The sequence below is a fragment of the Chrysemys picta genome, chromosome 2 (assembly GCF_011386835.1).
Source record: "Chrysemys picta bellii isolate R12L10 chromosome 2, ASM1138683v2, whole genome shotgun sequence".
Classification (NCBI taxonomy): domain Eukaryota; kingdom Metazoa; phylum Chordata; order Testudines; family Emydidae; genus Chrysemys; species Chrysemys picta.
In genome coordinates, this window is record NC_088792.1 from 239,742,795 (window position 1) to 239,762,993 (window position 20,199).

At 39.7% G+C, this 20,199-nt stretch overlaps 1 protein-coding gene across 2 annotated transcripts in view; it reads right to left on the bottom strand.

Moving 5' to 3' along the window:
* PAG1 (phosphoprotein membrane anchor with glycosphingolipid microdomains 1) overlaps window positions 1-20,199 on the bottom strand; it is a 170,223-nt gene that overhangs the window by 11,001 nt on the left and 139,023 nt on the right. For both annotated transcript variants that reach the window (XM_005301519.5, XM_024102791.3), the window contains exons 3-7: window positions 19,919-20,130; window positions 11,238-11,289; window positions 9,299-9,395; window positions 5,580-6,181; window positions 786-845 (exon numbers count right to left, since the gene is read on the bottom strand). In XM_005301519.5, the coding sequence (XP_005301576.2) occupies window positions 786-845; window positions 5,580-6,181; window positions 9,299-9,395; window positions 11,238-11,289; window positions 19,919-20,043 (936 nt within the window). In that variant the 5' untranslated portion in view covers window positions 20,044-20,130. The remainder of the gene's footprint in view (window positions 1-785; window positions 846-5,579; window positions 6,182-9,298; window positions 9,396-11,237; window positions 11,290-19,918; window positions 20,131-20,199) is intronic.

The window sequence follows — 20,199 nt, forward strand, 5'->3', positions numbered from 1 at the left end:
AGGTGGTGATATTTCCCAACTCTTATTTCCTGCAAACAATAGGAAATACAGACAGAAAGTTTTCCTACTAATATATTTCCTGAAATACCATATTCATGCACACACAGATTCTCAGGACTAAATTAAAAGAACCCAAGATCAAGGATGACTGCCTGTTTATGGATCTCTTAATAGAATAGATGAGATCATGTGTGCACTGTAAAGTTTGTGTTTGCTTTTTAGACAACAAATATTTGTATATTTCATGGGGTTACTGGAGGTGACCATACTCAGCCTCTTTATTTTTTTTTTAACTTTTCTTTTCCTTCCCTATTTGGATCCCCTTAGTTTGTTTTACTTGTAAAAATTTTTAGAGGATGGCTTTATATTCCAAATGGTTTTATTATGTTTTAAATCTATTTTACATTTCCCCAAGCACTGTGGGTGGGGGAGCACTTAAAAAAACAACAGGCCATATTGGGCCATTGATTTATTTTAAGCAGAACTCCTCATTGAAATCAACTGGACTATTTATGGCCTCGAATTATTTACTGGCATTAATTCTTTACAAGGCAGTAACCCCCTAGTAACAGGTATGAAAAACCAAAATGCAACATTCTACTTTAAAACACCTCAGATTTTATGACTTTGGCTTTATAAACTGAAAAAATATTCCATAGCTTTAGTCTCCCTACAGAGAATTTTCACCTTTCTCAGACCCCACTTAATCATGCAGAACTTATGCTGATCTCAGTCTGAAAAAAAAATCTTCTGGTTAGTTATTACATTTCATGCAAGAAACCTACATCATCTTCTGTCAGAGACGGGTCTTCCTCTCGAGACTTGTAAGACAGCGAACTAAGCCTCTGTAAGAGAAAAAAACCCTCATTAACAGTGAACATTGTGAAACCTGTAATACAGCATTCCCCTTAGAATCAATATATATTACATGGGTATTTGCTCACTCCATTCTATTTTACATCAACTAATATCTATGCTACTGCTTTTGAGATGAACAGCCCTGAGGGTAGTATGGATTTTTAGTGCATCAGTGTTGTTCTGAACCTAACTTTCATAAAGAAAGGTAAAAACAATTCAATGGTTAAATGGACTCTGTTCTATAGGATTCCTGCAGTTAGATTTCTAGTGAAATAAGAATGAGTCCGCAAAAGGTTTACAATCATGAACAATTAACACCAGGCTGTTACGTAAGGCTTACCATATCACACTATTTAAACATCTAAGAACTATTTCTAATTAAAAATAATTAGTTTAAACAAATTCAAGGGAATAATATCCCTTTAAAAGAGACACGAGTTACTGGAGGTACCATTCTTTGTTAAAATGTTAATGGAACCTTTGCAAAATGGTTGTGGCTGATGTCTTGATGTTGGGTTGGAGGCTTTGGCTTCACAACTGAGGAAATAATGGTGTTACCCGTGAAGTTGGTTTAACAAAAAATCAAAGATATATTTACATAAACATTCCCTTTTTTGTTGCTACAGCAGAACCAGCAGATGCTGCTGTGCATTGATAGTGAAAGCTAAATAGAGGAATGGGAAATTAGAATTAAAAAAACCCTACAACAACCCCCATCTACAATGTTTAAAATATTCAATCAATTCCCATTTTCAACTGTGCTGCAGCCGTAGTTCTCAAGGACAGAACAGGCCTGCACTTCAATGCATTATGCATGTATATGGCAAGAAACATGTGATGCTGCCGGAGCTCTAACTCAGGATGACTTTTACTCTGAATAAATTTTAATTAGACAAACACCTTTTCTCTGGCACTTAGGGAACTGTATGTGTCATCTCTTGATTAATTCTTCAAAGCGTGAACCATTTTAATCAATTCCCAGTCCCAGCAGATTCTGACATTGTATTCTCTGGATTGGAGAGCTACAGAGCAGCGAATACATTTCTTTGTATCAATGACTATGAAATAAAATGATTTTTTGGAAGATTTTTCACACCTGACAGGAATAAAGTCATTAATACCGACAAATTTTCCCCATAAATATTAGGGTTGGTGTTAATATTCATTACATATAATATTTATTATATATTTAGCTCTTTTTGGTTAATTATTAGCAAAGTAATCTTGATTTTCTTTTAATAACCTTGTTATTTGTAAGTATTCACTGAACAGTCTTGATGAAAAATTTTCGGGCTTATGAGTTGGGTGTAAATTGTTCACTTTAACTCTAATATAGCCATCATATTATATGGTGTTTATCTGTTCCCTGATTGGATGATTGAAACGTGTTAAATAGGAGACTCACCAATAATAAATAGCAAGTAATGTATATCCAATACACATTTCAGACAAAATCATTCAGATTAAAACTTGTGAAACTTCGGAGATTTGTTAATATTTTAATAAATACTAGGGCTGTCAAGCGATTAAAAAGATTAATAGTGATTAATCGTGATGTTAACAATAATAGAATACCATTTATTTAAATATTTTTGGATGTTTTCTATGTTTTCAAATATATTGTTTTCAATTACACACAGAATACAAAATGTACAGTGCTCACTTTATATTTATTTTTTATTACAAATATTTTCACTGTAAAAAACAAAAGAAATAGTATTTTTCAATTCACCTAATGCAATCTCTTTATCATGAAAGTTGAACTTACAAATGTAGAATTATGTCCAAAAAAATCTGCATTCAAAAATAAAACTGTGTAAAACTTTAGAGCCTACAAGTCCACTCAGTCCCACTTCTTGTTCAGCCAATTGCTCAGATAAACAAGTTTGTTCACATTTGCAGAAGATAATGCTGCCTGCTTCTTGTTTACAATGTCACCTGAAAGTGAGAACAGGCGTTTGCATGGCACTGTTGTAGCCGTTGTTGCAAGATATTTTACATGTCAGATGCGCTAAAGATTCATATTTCCCTTCATGCTTCAACCACCATTCCAGAGAACATGTGTTCATGCTGATGATGGGTTCTGCTTGGTAGCGATCCAAAGTACTGCGGACCAACACATGTTCATTTTCATCATCTGAGTCAGATAGATGCCACCAGCAGAAAGTTGATTTTCTTTTTTGGCAGTTTGGGTTCTGTAGTTTCCTCATCAGAGTCTTGCTCTTTAAGATTTCTGAAAGCATGCTCCACACCTCATCCCTCTCAGATTTTGGAAGGCACTTCAGATTCTTAAATCTTGGGTTGAGTGCTGTAGCTATCTTAAAAATTTCACACTGGTATCTTCTTTGCATTTTGTCAAATTTGCAGTGAAAGTGTTCTTAAAACGAACAACATGTGCTGGGTCATCATCTGAGATTGCTATAACATGAAATATATGGCAGAATGCAGGTAAAACAGCAGGGGACATACAATTCTCCCCCAAGGAGTTCAGTCACAAATTTAATTAACACATTTTTTTTTAACAAGCATCATCAGCATGGAAGTATGTCCTCTGGAACAATGGCCGAAGCATGAAGAGGCATATGAATCTTTAGCGCATTTGGCACGTAAATATCACGACGCTAGCTATAACAGTGCCATGTGAACGCCTGTTCTCACTTTCAGGTGACATTGTAATTAAGAAGCAGGCAGCATTATCTCTCGTAAATGTAAACAAACTTTTTTCTCCTAGCCACTGGCTGAATGGAAAGTGGGACTGAATGGATTTGTAGGCTCTAAAGTTTTACATTGCTTTGTTTCTGAGTGCAGTTATGTAACAAAAACCCCTACATTTGTAACTTGTACTTTCATGATAAACAGATTGCACTCCAGTACTTATATGAGGTGAATTGAAAAATACTATTTCTTTTATTTATCATTTTTACAGTGCAAATATTTGTAATCAAAAATAATATAAAGTGAGCACTGTACATTTTGTATTCTGTGTTGTAATTGAAATCGATATATTTGAAAAATGTAGAAAAGCATCCAAAAATATTTAATAAATTTCAATTGGTAGTCTATTAAAAGTGCAATTATTTGCAACTAATTTTTTAATCATGATTAATTTTTTGAGTTAATCGTGTGAGTTAACTGCGATTAATTGACAGCCCTAATAATTATCCAATATAATATGTACACTCACAAATAACAAATATGACCCCATATCATAAGGGTGTGTCTGCCCTGTAGCACATACTGTTGGTCAAGCGTGGCATGGCTGGCACTTCCTGCCTCAGTTTCCCTCTCCACGATTGGTCTCCTTCAGCACAGATTTGATTGGTGTACAAGAAGAACTAGGATATGGCAAAGTGATGAACTGCTTACGCACACCATTGCCCTACTACCGGGAAAAGCTAACTTTGATCACTAGGCTAACATTTTTGCCATTGTGATCATGCAGTCTCCGAAACTGCTTAACAGCACTGACTAGACCATAAACAATCATGTCTTTTAGGAGTCTATATTTACATGTACAGACCAAAGCAGTTCTTGTCTCACTATTATTTACCTCAGCAAATGTAAATAATGGGGGAAAAAACTCACTATAATTTCATTTGAGCCTTTTGTGAAACTTGATCGATCTTAACACTGTTAAGAACTCTATGGCCATTCTAGCCTACAAAGCAGCTTAATGGCAGCCAGGGGAAGATGCCTAAGGCCTGGTCTATACTGGGCGGGGGGAAGGGGGGTGATCGATCTAAGTTATGCAACTTCAGCTATGTGAATAATGCAGCTTAAGTCGACATACTTAGATCTACTCACCGCGGTGTCTTCACTGCAGTGAGTCAACTGCTGATGCTCCCCCGTCGACTCTGCCTACATCTCTTGGCCTGGTGGAGTACAGGAGTCGACGGGAGAGCACTTGGGGGTCGATTTATCATGTCTAGCTTGATGCGATAAATCAACCCTCGTTGGATCGATTGCTGCCAGCTGATCCGGCAGGTAGTATAGACAAACCCTAAGTTAGAGTAGCTCCTAGGGCAGATTTAACTTACATCAGGGGCCGTCCCAACCACTGATGCAAGTGGAATCTGGGTGGCAAAAAGGTGGCTTAAAGTCAACTTTGTCCCCTCCTATGTTGTGCCTTAGACACAGCAGAGAACCTGGCCTCTAGACTGTAAGAACGTCAGGGCTGGGCCTCATCATACCTGCCTGTAAACTTTTGTTGCACTGTTGTTAAACCAATATGGGAAGTGCATTCCAAAGTAAGAATGGCCTCTACCAAGAAGCCCTGCTCTCCATTTTGTACATCTAGGTATTATTTGCATAAGCTATTAGCAAAAACTAAAGGAGAAAGACCCTAAGTCACAGAAATGAATAGGATGCCAGTGCAGCCTTTAGAGAACTAGTGTGATAGCTTCCATACATCTAACACCACTGAGGAAGCAGGCAGACACAGTTTGTACTACCTGCAATTTCTGAATAGTTTTAAGAGTGGCCCCAAGTAAAGCACACTGCATGAATCCAATCTGGAGGTCAGGATGGTATGGATAACTGTCCTCACCAGAGAGACTGGAGCGTATGCTTCACACTGCCACTATTTCACAGCCATGCATGACCTTAATTTAAATATGTTTTTTAAAATAAAGGATGATTTTTAAACTTTCAGCTCTTTGACCACCATCTACGTACATAGGGTCTTTTTTCTGTCATTATACAATTGTCAGTATAGGGTTTACCTTATCAGGTTCACCAGCCCCCTCAGTCACCTCTTCTTTCTCCTCTGCTTCCTTTTCCTGAACGTTCTCATTTTCATCAAGGAATTTCATAGGTACGGGAGGTGGAGCCTCATCTTCCATGTTTGGAGTGTTACCAAGAGGACTCTCTGAATTAGTACTTTGCCGACTTTTTTTATTTCGGTCAACGGAGGCATATTCTGCTGATTCAGTCCTGCGCTCAGGAATCTGGTCCAGACCTTCAGCAACTGTCGGTGTAGACTTTGGTTTGCTGCCACAGCTTCTCTCAGCGTTGGCTGCTACTCTTACCTCCTTAATTTCCTTCACAGTTTCATACAAGCAGTCTTCAACTATGTTTTCTTGGGAGGAGCTATCTTTCAAGACCTCATAAGGCCCTTCCATTCCAAGACCCTGATCATTTTCAATATTTCTTGGGGAAAGGATGGTTTCCATGGCATCGTTAGGAGGAATTCTGGGTAGCTCCCGGCTCTGGTGACATTTTATCGACTTTCCCAGAGCGTCCTGATGGTCTAACAGATCAGAAACAGAAGTTTGTACTTCTTCATAAGGCTGGATGCAGGCAGTTGTGCTGTCTTCTGAGAGAACTACAAAAAAATAAAACAGAATAATTTACCAACTCTCCCTGACTACAGGAAGATTAGAGTAAATAAGCATACAACCTACTTTGTTTCTGCATTACTATTTTTTATTTACAGTGAGAAAAAAATAACTTGGAATTCTCCGGCATTCACAGTATTCTCAGGTTTTAAATAAAAAGACATTGTTGTACTTACCAGATAAGATAGTTTAGTTTCACAGCACATTATTTATGCAATGAATCTCAAAACATTTTACACAGCAGCAATGATCATAGTGAGCCCAGGGAACGGTCGAGTAGATGCAACATATGTCATGTTCTCAAAAATGACTGCTATCCATTTTTGCATATTAGAGTTTGCTGGGGTTAAGAGTGAGGATGTTGGTGAGGATCCTGGACTCAGCTATTGTTCTTTTTGAAAAGTCCTGTTGGATCTTTGATTTGTTTGCTCATTTCTCTGAGACAAATAGAAAGGCCCACACCTTGTACAACCCTACTGAAGTCAGCTGGGTTGCAGAGCACATTCATTACTCCACGAGTTCCTTATTGAAGTACTTTTCTTAATACTCTAATGCATAATATGAACTGACAACCTTTAGTCCTACAAATGAGGGATTACTAGTAACTACTCATCCACAAATAAGGTAGTCCATCTTAGATTTGGGGTGGAAAAGAAAAAAAGGGCAACCTGTTTTATTAAGCAGGACATGTAACCCACATCTGAGAACATGACAATAACTTGTTATTTTCAGAGATAATACTGCTGGAATGGAATGTACAGAACTTGTTATCTGGTTGCGCACATGTGGGTATGCACTGAAGTTTGCTGGCAGTCAGATATACACCTCTACCCCGATATAATGCGGTCCTCCGGAGCCAAAAATCTTACCGCACTATAGGTGAGACCGTGTTATATCGAACTTGCTTTGGCCTCCCTGCTCCTTGTCCCCTGACCGCCCCCTCCAGAGACCCCCGTCCCTAATCACTCCCAGGACCCCACCCCCTACCTAACCCCCCTGCTCCCTGTCCCCTGACTGCCCCGACCCCTATCCACCCCCCCCCCACCCCTGACAGGCACTCACCAGCAGCAGCGGGAAGTGGAGTAGCCCAGCCCCAGCCCGCTCCACTCCGCCAGCTCCCAGCTGTGTTGCTCTGCTTCCTGCCGCAGGTGAGTACGGGGGGGGGGGGCGTCCTTTCCCCAACCTCCCCACAGTCACTGGCGGCGGGAAGCGGAGCACTGCGGCTGGGAGCTGATGCGCTAATCCGCCGGAGCGCTGCTTTACTGCGTTGTATGCGAACCCGTGTTATATCAGGTCGCGTTATATCGGGGTAGAGGTGTATACACAAATCCATACAAACACTTTCAAGATTTTATCGTGTGCTTTTATAAGGGGCATCTACCTGAAAATTATTTCTCTATGAGGTTATTTTACTTACTAGCTTCTAGTAACACTTCACACTGATAAAAGCTTAAAACAAAGAAGAGAGAGAAAGTGGTATTTTCCTCCACTTTTCCAGTCTAATATGTGGATTTGGCTGCACTTTGAGTGTAATCAGTGTCACTGATTTTGCTGGTTGTCAGCTCTACTTTCTTTGCTGTGCAGAAGCATGATGACTGCTTTCACACCCTGCTCTGGGCGTCCACTTTTGCCCCAACCCAACAAGAGGATGTTTACCTGTAACACAGCAACATAACTGAGTATGTTTCTGAGTTTCAGGCTGGGAGTGATGGTGTCAGGAAGTCTCCTTTCCCTCCTGGGATCCTTGAACAAAGCCAGAGAACAATAGGAATTGGGTAAAGGGCAGGAGCGGAACCTTCTTCTCCTTCAACCCAGGGGCCAATGGGAATCTGGTAAGGTGTTTTTCATTCCCAGGATGCAGCTCCTGGGCAGCACCAGGAACCAGGTAAGGACTGGGGAACGGGGTGGGGTAGTTTGGAACTTTGAAAGCTCATCTCTGTGCTGCTGTTGCCAAGGCCAAGTGAAGAGGCTGGCTAGGTAGCAAGTGTGCATACAGAGTGGAAGCAGGGGGAGGAAAGAGGGACAAACTTGAATACATTAAGCAGTGCTGCTCTCAGGCCTGACCATACTCCCTTGCTGAAAAGATCCACACAAACACCAGCGGGGCAGCAGACAGAGCCATGAAAGATATTACAAATAACAAATTAAAACAAATCTGTCCATGCTATTTAAAGGGCAATTTACATCAACTGTGAAGTTTGAGATAGTTTAAAAAACTGAATTAGACACTATTCCTTTTAGTAGCTGATTCTGTCAGTTGCATGCACTTTCCAATGGAAGCTTTTGTAAATACTCCCCTTCTGGCTTTGCTATGCCTACTCAGTGTATTGAGTCATTCTGTGAGGTAAATACACCTAAATGTGAAACACCAACCAGTCTGAGGGAATGGGGATCAGCCATAAGAAAGGTTAGGTTTCAAAATTCCTTTTAATTGTTTTTTGAGTGCTAAAGGTTTAACGGATTAGTTTACAGCCTCAGAGTGAGATTAGGGATTTAGCTGTAAACTAGGGAATGCAGCCCAGTGTGTCAGCGTCTAACCCAGGGAGAAAAAAACAGTTGGCTCCTGGGAGCTCTGTATTGAGAGCATGTTTATTTTTAGTTTCAGCTGAGTACAGTATTTTCTGGTGTTACATGAGTGTGAATCATTCTGAGTGTTCAGCAAAGCAAGAGGAATTAAGGAAAGGCTTATTCATGTTTCAGTTTTCTAAAATATAAAAATATGTTCAAGTGAACAAGAAAGTTGTTTTGTTTTTTTCCAAACTACTGACTGTATAGTGTATTCAAATGACTCTGGTAACAGGACAGCTTTGAACATTGTTATTATTTATAATTTCTTTTCCCATCCTGCCCAAAATGTGCCTTTGTGCTGCTGAAATCTAAAAGAAGGGATAATTCCTGCCCTGAAGAGTTTACAGCTGAAGGTGCTAATTTTGCAAACGTTTACACATTACTCACATGCATAAAGTTACGCATGTGGATATTTGCAGGATGGGGCCAAGAGACTGCACAAAGTGAAGCAGATATAAAGGATGCTATACAAAACAAACTAATTAAAGAGCATGGTATTTCTTTCCCTTTCCTTTTCAAAGTACTGCAGTACTTACCATCCCCATTACTCAGTCCCCCATTCTGGTCACTGCTGACAAGAGGATCTATAGCCAGACTTGTGATGGAATGGCTGAACATCTCCTTATCTGAAGGCTGGAAAACAAAAAATCTGAAGGATTACCTAGCATTTAAGTAGAGCAAAAGATAAACTATATTGCAAAATAATATTGTGAATGTAGTGCAGTTAATTTGAAACTGGACACATGTGTTTATACGGATACACACACTGCTACTGCATACACGTACTATGGATTTGATTATGATCTCACACTGCTCTGTATCAGGTATAAAACTGGTGTAAGAATAGAATCAGGCCCTATATATTAAAGTATTCGTGCATATGTTATATTAAATCACTAACTGCATCTAACTATACTGTGAAGTTCAGCCAAGAGTAAAGCAGTTATAACTTCCATGGAAATCTTGAGTCCAAACTCACTAGTAATGTTCTGTAGTATAAATTGGTCAAAAAACAGATGTTAGTGGGTGTGCAAAGCAAGTGTAATTTACAAACCGAGTGAGGGAAAAAGCGGAAGTCATGGGGTTAGGGTATCAGGAAAAGCTACTAACAGGAAGGTGTAGAGAAAATAGCCCACCAAGCTGCCATTCTTCTTGGCTGCTTTTGCTACTGTGTGGCCAGTGTGTAAATTACACTTATTTTGCACACTCAGACTGACAAATTCCCACAAGTTATACTATTGTACTTTGCCATATACAGGATACAACTGTATTCTAAGCTATCATGTGCAAATCAGGAGTAAGTCCACCGCACTCAATGGGGCTAGTCTGTGTAAATGAAATCAGAAACTGTCGCACAGTGAAAAGTCAACATTTACCTACTTACCACAAAGAGGTATCTTATCTACCACAATATTAGAATACAAAATGACTGCGGTTTCTTTGCTATCCCTGTGATAATTTTGAGTAAAGGTTGACTTTTTTAATGGCAGCCACTACACACACCTGTTTTCTGACCAATTTATGTTCAGCGTGAAAATAGCATTGTTATTTATGTCATCACTGCATAAATTGAATTAAATCTGACTTAAGTCCATGCAATAAAAATTCAAAGGTAAGCATTAAATGTTGGGACGTCACCTTGCCCTTTACTATGCTGGAAATGCTAAAGCCTCAGGACACTGCCTGATATCGCAGATGCTGCCTGATCCTTGTTCACCCAAGCCTTCCACTGAACTCTCTGGGGGCTGGGGCTCACCACATCCCAGTGCTTCTTTCCCTGCGTGCAGTCCCCCAGCAAGGTGCAGCCCCAAGAGTGGTACCATGCTGCTGCAGCATCCAGGCTGCAGCCCCTTTCCCTGCTACTGCTCTGCCTCGTGTGTGGTCTCTGTGTGCAGGCAGATTTGCTGGGCTGCAGTTCCCCACTCCACTACTGCCTCTGCCCACAGCCTCCCTTCCCAGCCTTTACTTCCTGTATGGTCCCCTTGTGCAGGCAGGTTTGCTGGGCTGCAAGCCCCAGAAGGAAGTACTGGGCTATGCCGAGCACCAGCCGCAAGCAGGTTCGCAGAGCTGCAGCCAGAGAAGACACAACCCAGCACTTCCTTCCCTGGCTGTAGCCTCACAAACCTGCCTGCAGGGGGTGCTCGGCATGTCCCGCTGCTTCCTTCTGGGGCTGCAGGTGGTGCTTTTCTTCCAACAAAAGTTGCTAATAAGTGACATGCCATTGCTAATATCCGAATCCCATCAACGCTGATGTTAATGGGATGGGATTAGTTCCCAGCAATATGTTGCCATTAACTGGAAGTTGCTAATATCAAGATTGCTATTAAGTGGAATCAACTGTACCCACCTCACAAATCCTCCCTGAACCTCCCCCTTCTCATCTGCAATATTTTATTTTGCATGCCCAGGCTTGGGCAAAGGGCTCATTACAAATCACTAGAAAGACACAAGCTGTAATAAATAAATAATATTTACCACATTCATCAGATTTTCATGGTCCCCATTCTGATGTTTTGGCCTCTTTTCCCTTAAATTAAAAACAAAATTAAAACAAAATTAAAAAAATGTAAAATTATGCTGAGAACATCCAGTAAACCTCTAGTAAAATGAGTGTGCTGATGGTCACTATTGACCATATTGTTCCCCTTTAATTCTTCAGACTAAAACATGGATTCTTAACCTGGGAGTTGCCCACTATCTAGAGAGTGGCAGCAAACAGGTTCAGACAGTCTCATCAAAACATTTTCCTGTTCTAACATCCATTCACAGAATGGAGAAGTTTGTGAACTACCACATTAAAATATCAATGTAACCCTTCTTTTTGTCACTTGCTGAAATTCTCACATAAGTATTTTCTGTGACAGATTCTGTAATCTATGAGGCTGTCTCTTTAAATGGCCAGGGCAACACCTTTTAAGGAACACTACAGTCTGAGGAATTAGAAGAGGTTTTTTAAAGGTCCTATGGGCCACATAAGTCCTACTAACAGCACAGTTTATGATTCCTTAAAAAAAATACCTACAAGTGGATAAAGAGTGGGCACTCTAAGAAGCAAAACACTTACAGTGTAATTTGTAGCACCATGTGGCATGTAGTTCATTATACAATGAATGTGTTTCAGATATGTTTTATCATCTACAGATTCTTAGAAGGGATTAGTCCCCAATACCCGTTTCTGAAAAAGATCACTTATTCTGAAACACAGCTATGAGGCTGACAGATAGAAACTTCTAATCTGGAGAAAAAAGGGGAGTAAAGACTGCAGTGGGGAGGGGAAGCACAGGGAGGTGAGGCGGGAGACTAATGATGTCGCCTACCCCAAATACTCGGAGACACATGGCATTTTCCACAACAGAAATCTGCCTATATCTTTAAACTTCTACTTAATTGTGAAACAAGTAATTATATCAATTCAATCCATACCAACGTTCATACCATGCAGAATGTGATTCATGTTTACAAATACACTTCTACTCTGATATAATGCTGTCCTCGGGAGCCAAAAAATCTTACCGCATTATAGGTGAAACCACGTTATATCAAACTTGCTTTGATCCGCTGGAGCGCGAACCCCCCCCCCCCCCGGAGCCCTGCTTTACCGTGTTATATCCGAATTCATGTTATATCAGGTTGTGTTATATCGGGGTAGAGGTGTACTTCATTCCCTCATAGCTTTTTTGACAAAGCATTTTAAGCATGGCAGATTTTACTTTTTTAAGTCATCAAATATTTCATCAACAATTTTCAAAAAGTGTGCTATGAAGAAATTGTATATAATTTGTAAACAACTCACCACACAAACTAACTTGTAATAAACGATACTGCATGCAGACTAGCAACATGCTAAATTACTGAAGAACATCTAGATAACTTCTAACAATGAATTTGCATAACTTGTTAGAAATATCCAACAGATTGATTCTTATAAGAGCTTTCTGCTGCTTCCTGTTTCTGGCATTGTCTCTGGGACTCAAGCATTATTAGATACAATATAGAGCAATATTCATTAATCAGAACTGTGATTAAGAACAAGAGGATTTTTAACTCATATATGAATACAGGCAGTAGTGACAAATGTGGGAATGCTCATGAGATCTTGTAGTAAAGAATGAGATTAGATGGGTATCCCTTTTAAGAGCAGAACCAATTTACACATGCTTTTTAGAAAGCCAAGGAGCTCTTGGGCCCAGCCTGGTCCCAATTGTCTTCCAGAGAGTGACTCAGTCTGTTTTTCCCTTTCAGGGAAGTTAGGTTCTGTGACATTATTGACATGAACTGGGACCGTATAAATCACTGTTGCAATCAAGGTCCTATAGTTGCACCAAATCTTGTACAAAGGAGATCAAGTAAGGTGTCTATGGAAAGGTTGTAATTTACTAGTTATAATTATGCTATCTGTATGTGTGCATCATTTTTGTATTTGAAGTTATGAATATTGGCTATGTACTTGTATCTCAATGTGTTTGATTCTAAGTAGCATCAGTGAAGCATTTGGTCAGCTTCTTGAGAAAGGACTATTCTGAGTAAGTGCCCAATCAAGAAACACTTAACTGACAATGAACCTTGGGAGACTCCAATCCACATCTGAGAAAGCTGGGAATGTTCAAGATAGCATGTGAGCAATGGCTGCCACCTGCAAACTGAGTCATGCATGGACATGTGACTTGCCCATGTGACTCCAAAATCCATCTTGCTGCTGTGATTTTCCACAGTAAGAACAAAGGGGTCCTTCCACATGGCAGAGAATATAAAAGGCCCTGAAAACCCCTACATTTTGTTTTCAATCCTGCTTCTGACCTCTGGAGGAACTGTACTTGAAACGGAAGCTCTGAACAAAGGACTGAACAACCCATCCAAGCTGGGATGTTTGTACTCCAGAAACTTGATTGGTTTAAATCAGCACTAATCCCATCAAGCATGAAACAAGCATGAACTAAGAATTTTGCAATTGTTGTATGTATTTGATTTCATTTAACCAATTTTAACTCTCATCTATATTTCTTTCTTTTTATGAATAAATCTTTAAAGATTTTAGATTCTAAAGAACTGGCAACAGCGTGATTTGTAGGTAAGATCTGACTTGTATATTGACCTGGGTCTGGGGCTTGATCCTTTGGGATTGGAAGAACCTTTTTTCTTTTATTGGGGTATTGGTTTTCATAACCATTCATCCCCATAAGGAGCAGTGCTGGTGGTGATACTGGGAAACTGAAGTGTCTGAGGGAATTGCTTGTATGACCTCTGATTAGCCAGTGGGGTAAAACCGAAGTCCTCTCTGTTTGGCTGGTTTGGTGTGACTTAGTAGTGAAGGGCTCCAGCCTTGGGCTATAACTGCCCTTCTCTAAGCAATTTGTCCTGAATTGATACTCTCAGTAGTGTCCCACCAAAGACCACTTTGTTACAGGCTCTCTCAAAAAACCTCCACCCTTCCTATGCATTTCTGGGATTCTGGCCCCCAATTACCATATTGCTAAGTGGCCTTTTTACAGAACCCAGCTGTGAAGTCTTCCTTTTGCCTCAGACTGGTTTCTCCCAGTGGTTCAGGCAGATCATCTAAGAAAATAACCTATTTAGCCTTAATGACTTGCAATCACTGGTCTGAGAGGAGTGTGCTGAAACTGTCTGCTTCTCCTGACATTCCCATAGACCACAACATAAGCCACATTTTGGGGTACATATCAATATTCCTTGTTGAGCATTTCCACATTCTTTACAGTAGTAAAGAAAAATGATGCACAATTTTTGTAATTTTCATAATTTTAATGTATAATTTTTGAAATTTTTGAAAACCTTTTTATTCTTTATTGTTCATATAAAGAGGTCAACCTCAATCTACTTATTAGACATCCATTCTGGGTCAGATGCAGGTTGCACAGCTCAGGCAACCATTGCTCTATTTTCAGCTGTAAATATTATGGACGTGTTTCTACTCTCATTTTAAATGATGTAAAATCCAGATTAAATCCATTGACATTTATGTAATTACTCTGGATTTACACTAGTGTAAATAAAACAAAATTTTTCTGCTCAAAACTTAACCCACCATTGTTAGAATTTTTTCAGAAAAGTCCTCTGGATTTTAAAGAGTAAAATTTTAAAGCACTACACTGCACCTCACTTAGCTGCATGATCCATTAAAGTCAATGAAAGTCACCATCACTTCATCAGTGGGGCTGATTTTACATGTTTTGGAAAGGGCTTGAAATTCTACTTTGAAAACCAAAGTATTTATATTCAGAGAAGCTGCTGGTCTTGGTGGAATGAGGCTCTCTAATAACAAAGGAAATCTTAAGGGTAGAGTGGCAAATCAAAGCTTTGCTTAGTACCATGCTTGCTAATGAAATCTGAAGGTTTGATCCTTGTTCTTAACTTTGGGGGGTGCAGGATCAGCCCCTAAGTCTCCAAAGAGGGAGGAGAAAAAGGTGAAACTTGTAGGTATATCAATGTAATACTTTGCTTACTGCTTCCTCTGTCTCCCATATGCTTCTGCTCAGTTCAACCCACCAGAACATTCATCTCCTGCTTCTCTCCAAGGTTCTCTGCTCTGCCTGAAAACCTGGGCAGGTTAGTGATCCAAGCACTGAACACCGGGAGCAGAATACCACTCACTTTCTCTTCCGCCCTGGGCTCCCTGGTCTGTGCTGGCATTTCAGGCAGAGGAGGGAATCTCAGACGGAGTGAGGGAAAAAAGGAGGCTGTTGGTGTACAGAGCTCCTACACATCACCAGCAGGAAGGCTGTGGAAGCGAAAGACACATCCTGTACGTGGGGAAGGTTTTACAGGGTTTTTCCTTGAAAGGACCTAGGTGCAATTTACTGAATCTACCCTGCAAGACTTGTAGAATAACTTAGTCCAAGAACTGTTAACACAAGACTTGAAAAGTGTGGGGGGATCTGAAGCCCTCATCAGCCCCTCTTCAGTGCTAAGAATTTGAGAAATCAAAACAATTCCCATATTCACTATTCCTGTATACAAAGTGCCCCCTCTGTTGGTTCTGCCCCTCTATATTTGCGGTAGCTGTTATCAATCAATGATGCCAGTACCAAAAGAAACGATTCAAATCAGACTGAAGTACTGACTTCATTGAACATAATTTACTTAAGCTTAAATCTTTTCTCTTTTGCATTGTGCTGTAATCAATACTGTAAACAAACATCTCTTATTGAAAATAATCTATAACGTCTGGACAGATCTAATTGACCCAATAGCTGGGCAGAGAGGGAGAATGTTTGGACGATAACCTGCAGAACATAGCAAACCTCTTTTCTCACTTCACAAGTCATGGATACAATACCACTGGCCTGTGACCATAAGTGTCCTTGAGAGTTTTAGGTTGTAGTATGTGGGTGAGCACCTTATTGACATGTTGGCGTCTGTGAGAGGGGTCCATTGCAGAGGAAAGGAAGTACAAGATCTGTTCAATGTACGATACAGGTTGCCTTGTTTTGCAAGGGAATTCAGAGTTTAGGACTTCACTACATAACCATAGCGATTTTAACCTCAAAGACTCATAGACTTTGAGGCAAGGAGGGACCTCGTGATCATCCAATCTGACCTGCACACTGCAGGCCACAGAACCTCACCCACCCACTCCTGTAAGGAGCCATAACCTCTGACTGAGTTACTGAACTCCTTTAAAGACTTCAAGTTACAGAGAATCCACCGTTTACTTTAGTTTAAACCTGCAAGTGAACTGTGTCCCATGCTGCAGAGGAAGGTGAACCCTCCACCGCCCCTCGCCCCCCCAGGATCTTTGCCAATCTGACCAGGAGAGAAAAACCTTGCTGACCCCAAATTTGGCTGTCAGTTGGACCCTAAGCACATCAGCAAGACACCTGGGAAAGAATACTCTGAAGTAACTCAGAGCTTTTCCCATCTAGTGTCCTACCTCCAGCTGCTGGGGATATTTGCTCCTGGCAGTCGCAGATAGGCCACATGCCGTTATAGGCAATCTCATCAGACCATCCCCTTCATACATTTATCATGCTCAGTCTTTAAGCCAGTTAGGTTGTTTGCTCCATTGTTCCCCTTGGAAGGCTTTTCCAGAACTTCACTCCTCTGATGGTTAGAAGTAGGGCTGTCAAGCGATTAAAAAAATTAATCGCGATTAATCGCACTGTTAATAATAGAATACCATTTATTTAAATATTTTTGGATGTTTTCTACATTTTTCAAATATATTGATTTCAATTAGAACACAGAATACAAAGTGTACAGTGCTCACTTTATATTTATTTTTGATTACAAGTATTTGCACTGTAAAAAAAAGAAATAGTATTTTTCAATTCAACTAATACAAATACTGTAGTGCAATCTCTTTATTATGAAAGCTGAACTTACAAATGTAGAATTATATACAAAAAAAATTGCATTGAAAAATAAAACAATAAATAATTTTAGAGCCTGCAAGTCCACTCAGTCTTACTTCTTGTTCAGCCAATCACTAAGACAAACACCTTTGTTTACATTTGCTGGAGATAATGCTGCACGCTTCTTGTTTACAACGTCACCTGAACGTGAGAACAGGCATTCTAATGGCACCATTGTAGCTAGCGTCGCAAGATATTTACGTGCCAGATGTGCTAAAGACTCATATGTCCCTTCATTCTTCAACCACCATTCCAGGGGACACGTGTCCATGCTGATGACAGGTTCTGCTCAATAACAAGCCAAAGCAGCTTTCTTTTTTGGTGGTTTGGGTTCTGTAGTTTCTGCATCAGATTGTTCTCTTTTAAGACTTCTGAGAGCATGCTCCACACCTCATGCCTCTCAGATTTTGGAAGGCACTTCAGATTCTTAAACCTTGGGTCGAGTGCTGTAGCTATCTTTAGAAATTTTACATTGGTACCTTCTTTGTGTTTTGTCAAATCTGCAGTGAAAGTGTTCTTAAAATGAACAATATGTGCTGAGGCATCATCCGAGACTGCTATAACATGAATTATACAATTCTCCCTCCAGGAGTTCAATCACAAATTTAATTAACACATTTTTTTTAACGAGCGTCAACAGCATGGAAGCATGTCCTCTGGAATGGTGGCCGAAGCATGAAAGGGCAAACGAATGTTTAGCATATCTGGCATGTAAATATCTTGTAATGCCAGCTACAAAAGTGCCATGCAAACGCCTGTTCTCACTTCTGGTGACACTGTAAACAAGAGGTGGGCAGCATTATCTCTTGTAAATGTAAACAAACTTGTTTGTCTTAGCGATTGGCTGAACAAGAAGTAGGACTGAGTGGACTTGTAGGCTCTGAAGTTTTACATTGTTTTGTTTTTGAGTGCAGTTATGTAACACAAAAAAATCTACATTTGTAAGTTGCACTTTCACGACAAAGAGATTGCACAGCAGTACTTGTATGAGGTGCACTGAAACATAAGATTTCTTTTGTTTATAATTTTTACAGTGGAAATATTTAGAATAAAAAATAATATACACTTTGATTTCAATTACAACACAGAATACAATATATATGAAAATGTAGAAATATATTTAATAAATTTCAATTGGTATTCTATTGTTTAACAGTGCAATTAAAACTGCGATTAATCACAATTAATTTTTTAAATCATGATTACTTTTTTTGAGTTAATCGCATGAGTTAACTGCGATTAATTGACAGCCTTAGTTAGAAGCCTTCATCAAATTTCAAGCCTGAACTTGTTGATGGCCAGTTTATATCCATTTGTTCTTGTGTCCACACTGGCACTTAATTTAAATAATCCCTTTCCCTCCCTGGTATTTTCCCTTTTATGTATTTATAGACAGCAATCGTATCTCCCCTCAGCCTGCATTTGGTTAGGCTAAACAAACCAAGCTCCTTTAATCTCCTCTCATAAGGTAGGTTTTCCATTCCTCTGATCACCTTAGTAGCCCTTCCCTGCACCTGTTTCAGTTTGAAATAATCTTTTTTAAACATGCGAGACCAGAATTACACATGGTATTCCAGATGAGGTCTCACCAGTGCCTTGTATAATGGTACTAACACTTCCCTGTCTCTAGTGGAAATACTTTGCCTGATGTGTGTAGGATTGCATTAGTCTTTTTCACATCTGCATCACATTAGTGGCTCACAGTCATCCTGTGATCAACCAATACACCTAGATTTTTCTCCTCTGTTGCTTCCAACTGATGCGTCCCCAGCTTTCAGCAAAAGTTCTTGTTGTTAGTCCCTAAATACATGACTTTGCACTATTAAATTACTCCAGTTTACAAGGCCATCCAAATCTTCTCGTATGATATTTCTGTCCTCACTCGTATTGGCAATACCTCCCAACTTTGTGTCATCCACAAATTTTATTAGCACACTTTTTCTGAAAAAATCATTTCTGAAAATGTTGAATTAGATTTGTCTCAAGACCCAATCCCTGAGGAACTCCATTAGGAACCTCCCTCAAACCTGACAGTTCACCTTTCAGTCTGATCCATTGTAGTCTCCCCTTTAACCAACTCCTTATCCACCTTTCAATTCTCATATTAATCCCATCTTCTCCAATTTAACTATAATTTCCCATGTAGAACTGTATCAAATGCCTTACGGAAATCCAGGTAGATTAGATCTACTGCATTTCCTTTGTAGAAAACATCAGTTATCTTCTCAAAGAAAGAGATCAGGTTTATCTTGCATGATCTCCTTTTGTAAAACCATGTTGTATTTTATCCCAATTACTCTTTACCTCTATGTCCTTAACTATTTTCTCTCTCCAAATTTGTTCCAAGACCTTGCATACAATTGAGGTCAAACTAACAGGCATGTAGTTTCCTGGGTCACTTTTTCCTCTTTCTTAAAAATAGGTACTATATTAGCAATTCCCCAGTCATAGGGTCTGACCCCCGAATTCACAGATTCATTAACAATCCTTGCTATTGGGCTTGCAATTTCATGTGAAGAAAACTGGCCAATAAATTACTTTTGTTTGTGGCCCATTTTTAGGATTTTTTGTAATTTCAGCCATTCTTGCTATTTGGTTGTAAATTAAATGACTTCAATCCATGCTATACTTAAGGCATCAAAATATTTACCCTAGAACTGAAGAGAACATATTATGATGACAGTAGGATTTTCCTTTATTTATATCTTAACGAAAAATGCAACAGGACTCCCTCTGTCATGTTTCCTGCTTTTTATCTTTATTGTCACCTGACACACTGAGTCTTACCTGTCACAGCTGGAGCACAGAAAGATAAGGAAAGTAAGGAATAAGAGTGTTGTCACAGCTGCCAAACTTCCCCACACAATGACATGAAGTTGTCCACTGCTTAGGAAACCACCGTCAGGTCCCATGATATTAATAGGAGCTGGTGTAACTTAAGGATGAAGGGATTAATCCTTGGAGAATGCTGGCATCTGTGGTGAAAGCACCTTCTCTTTCTGCAAAGAGAAAAATGTCTTTAGAAATTGTTATGGATTTTGAAGATAGACTGACAATTACAGGTCTGG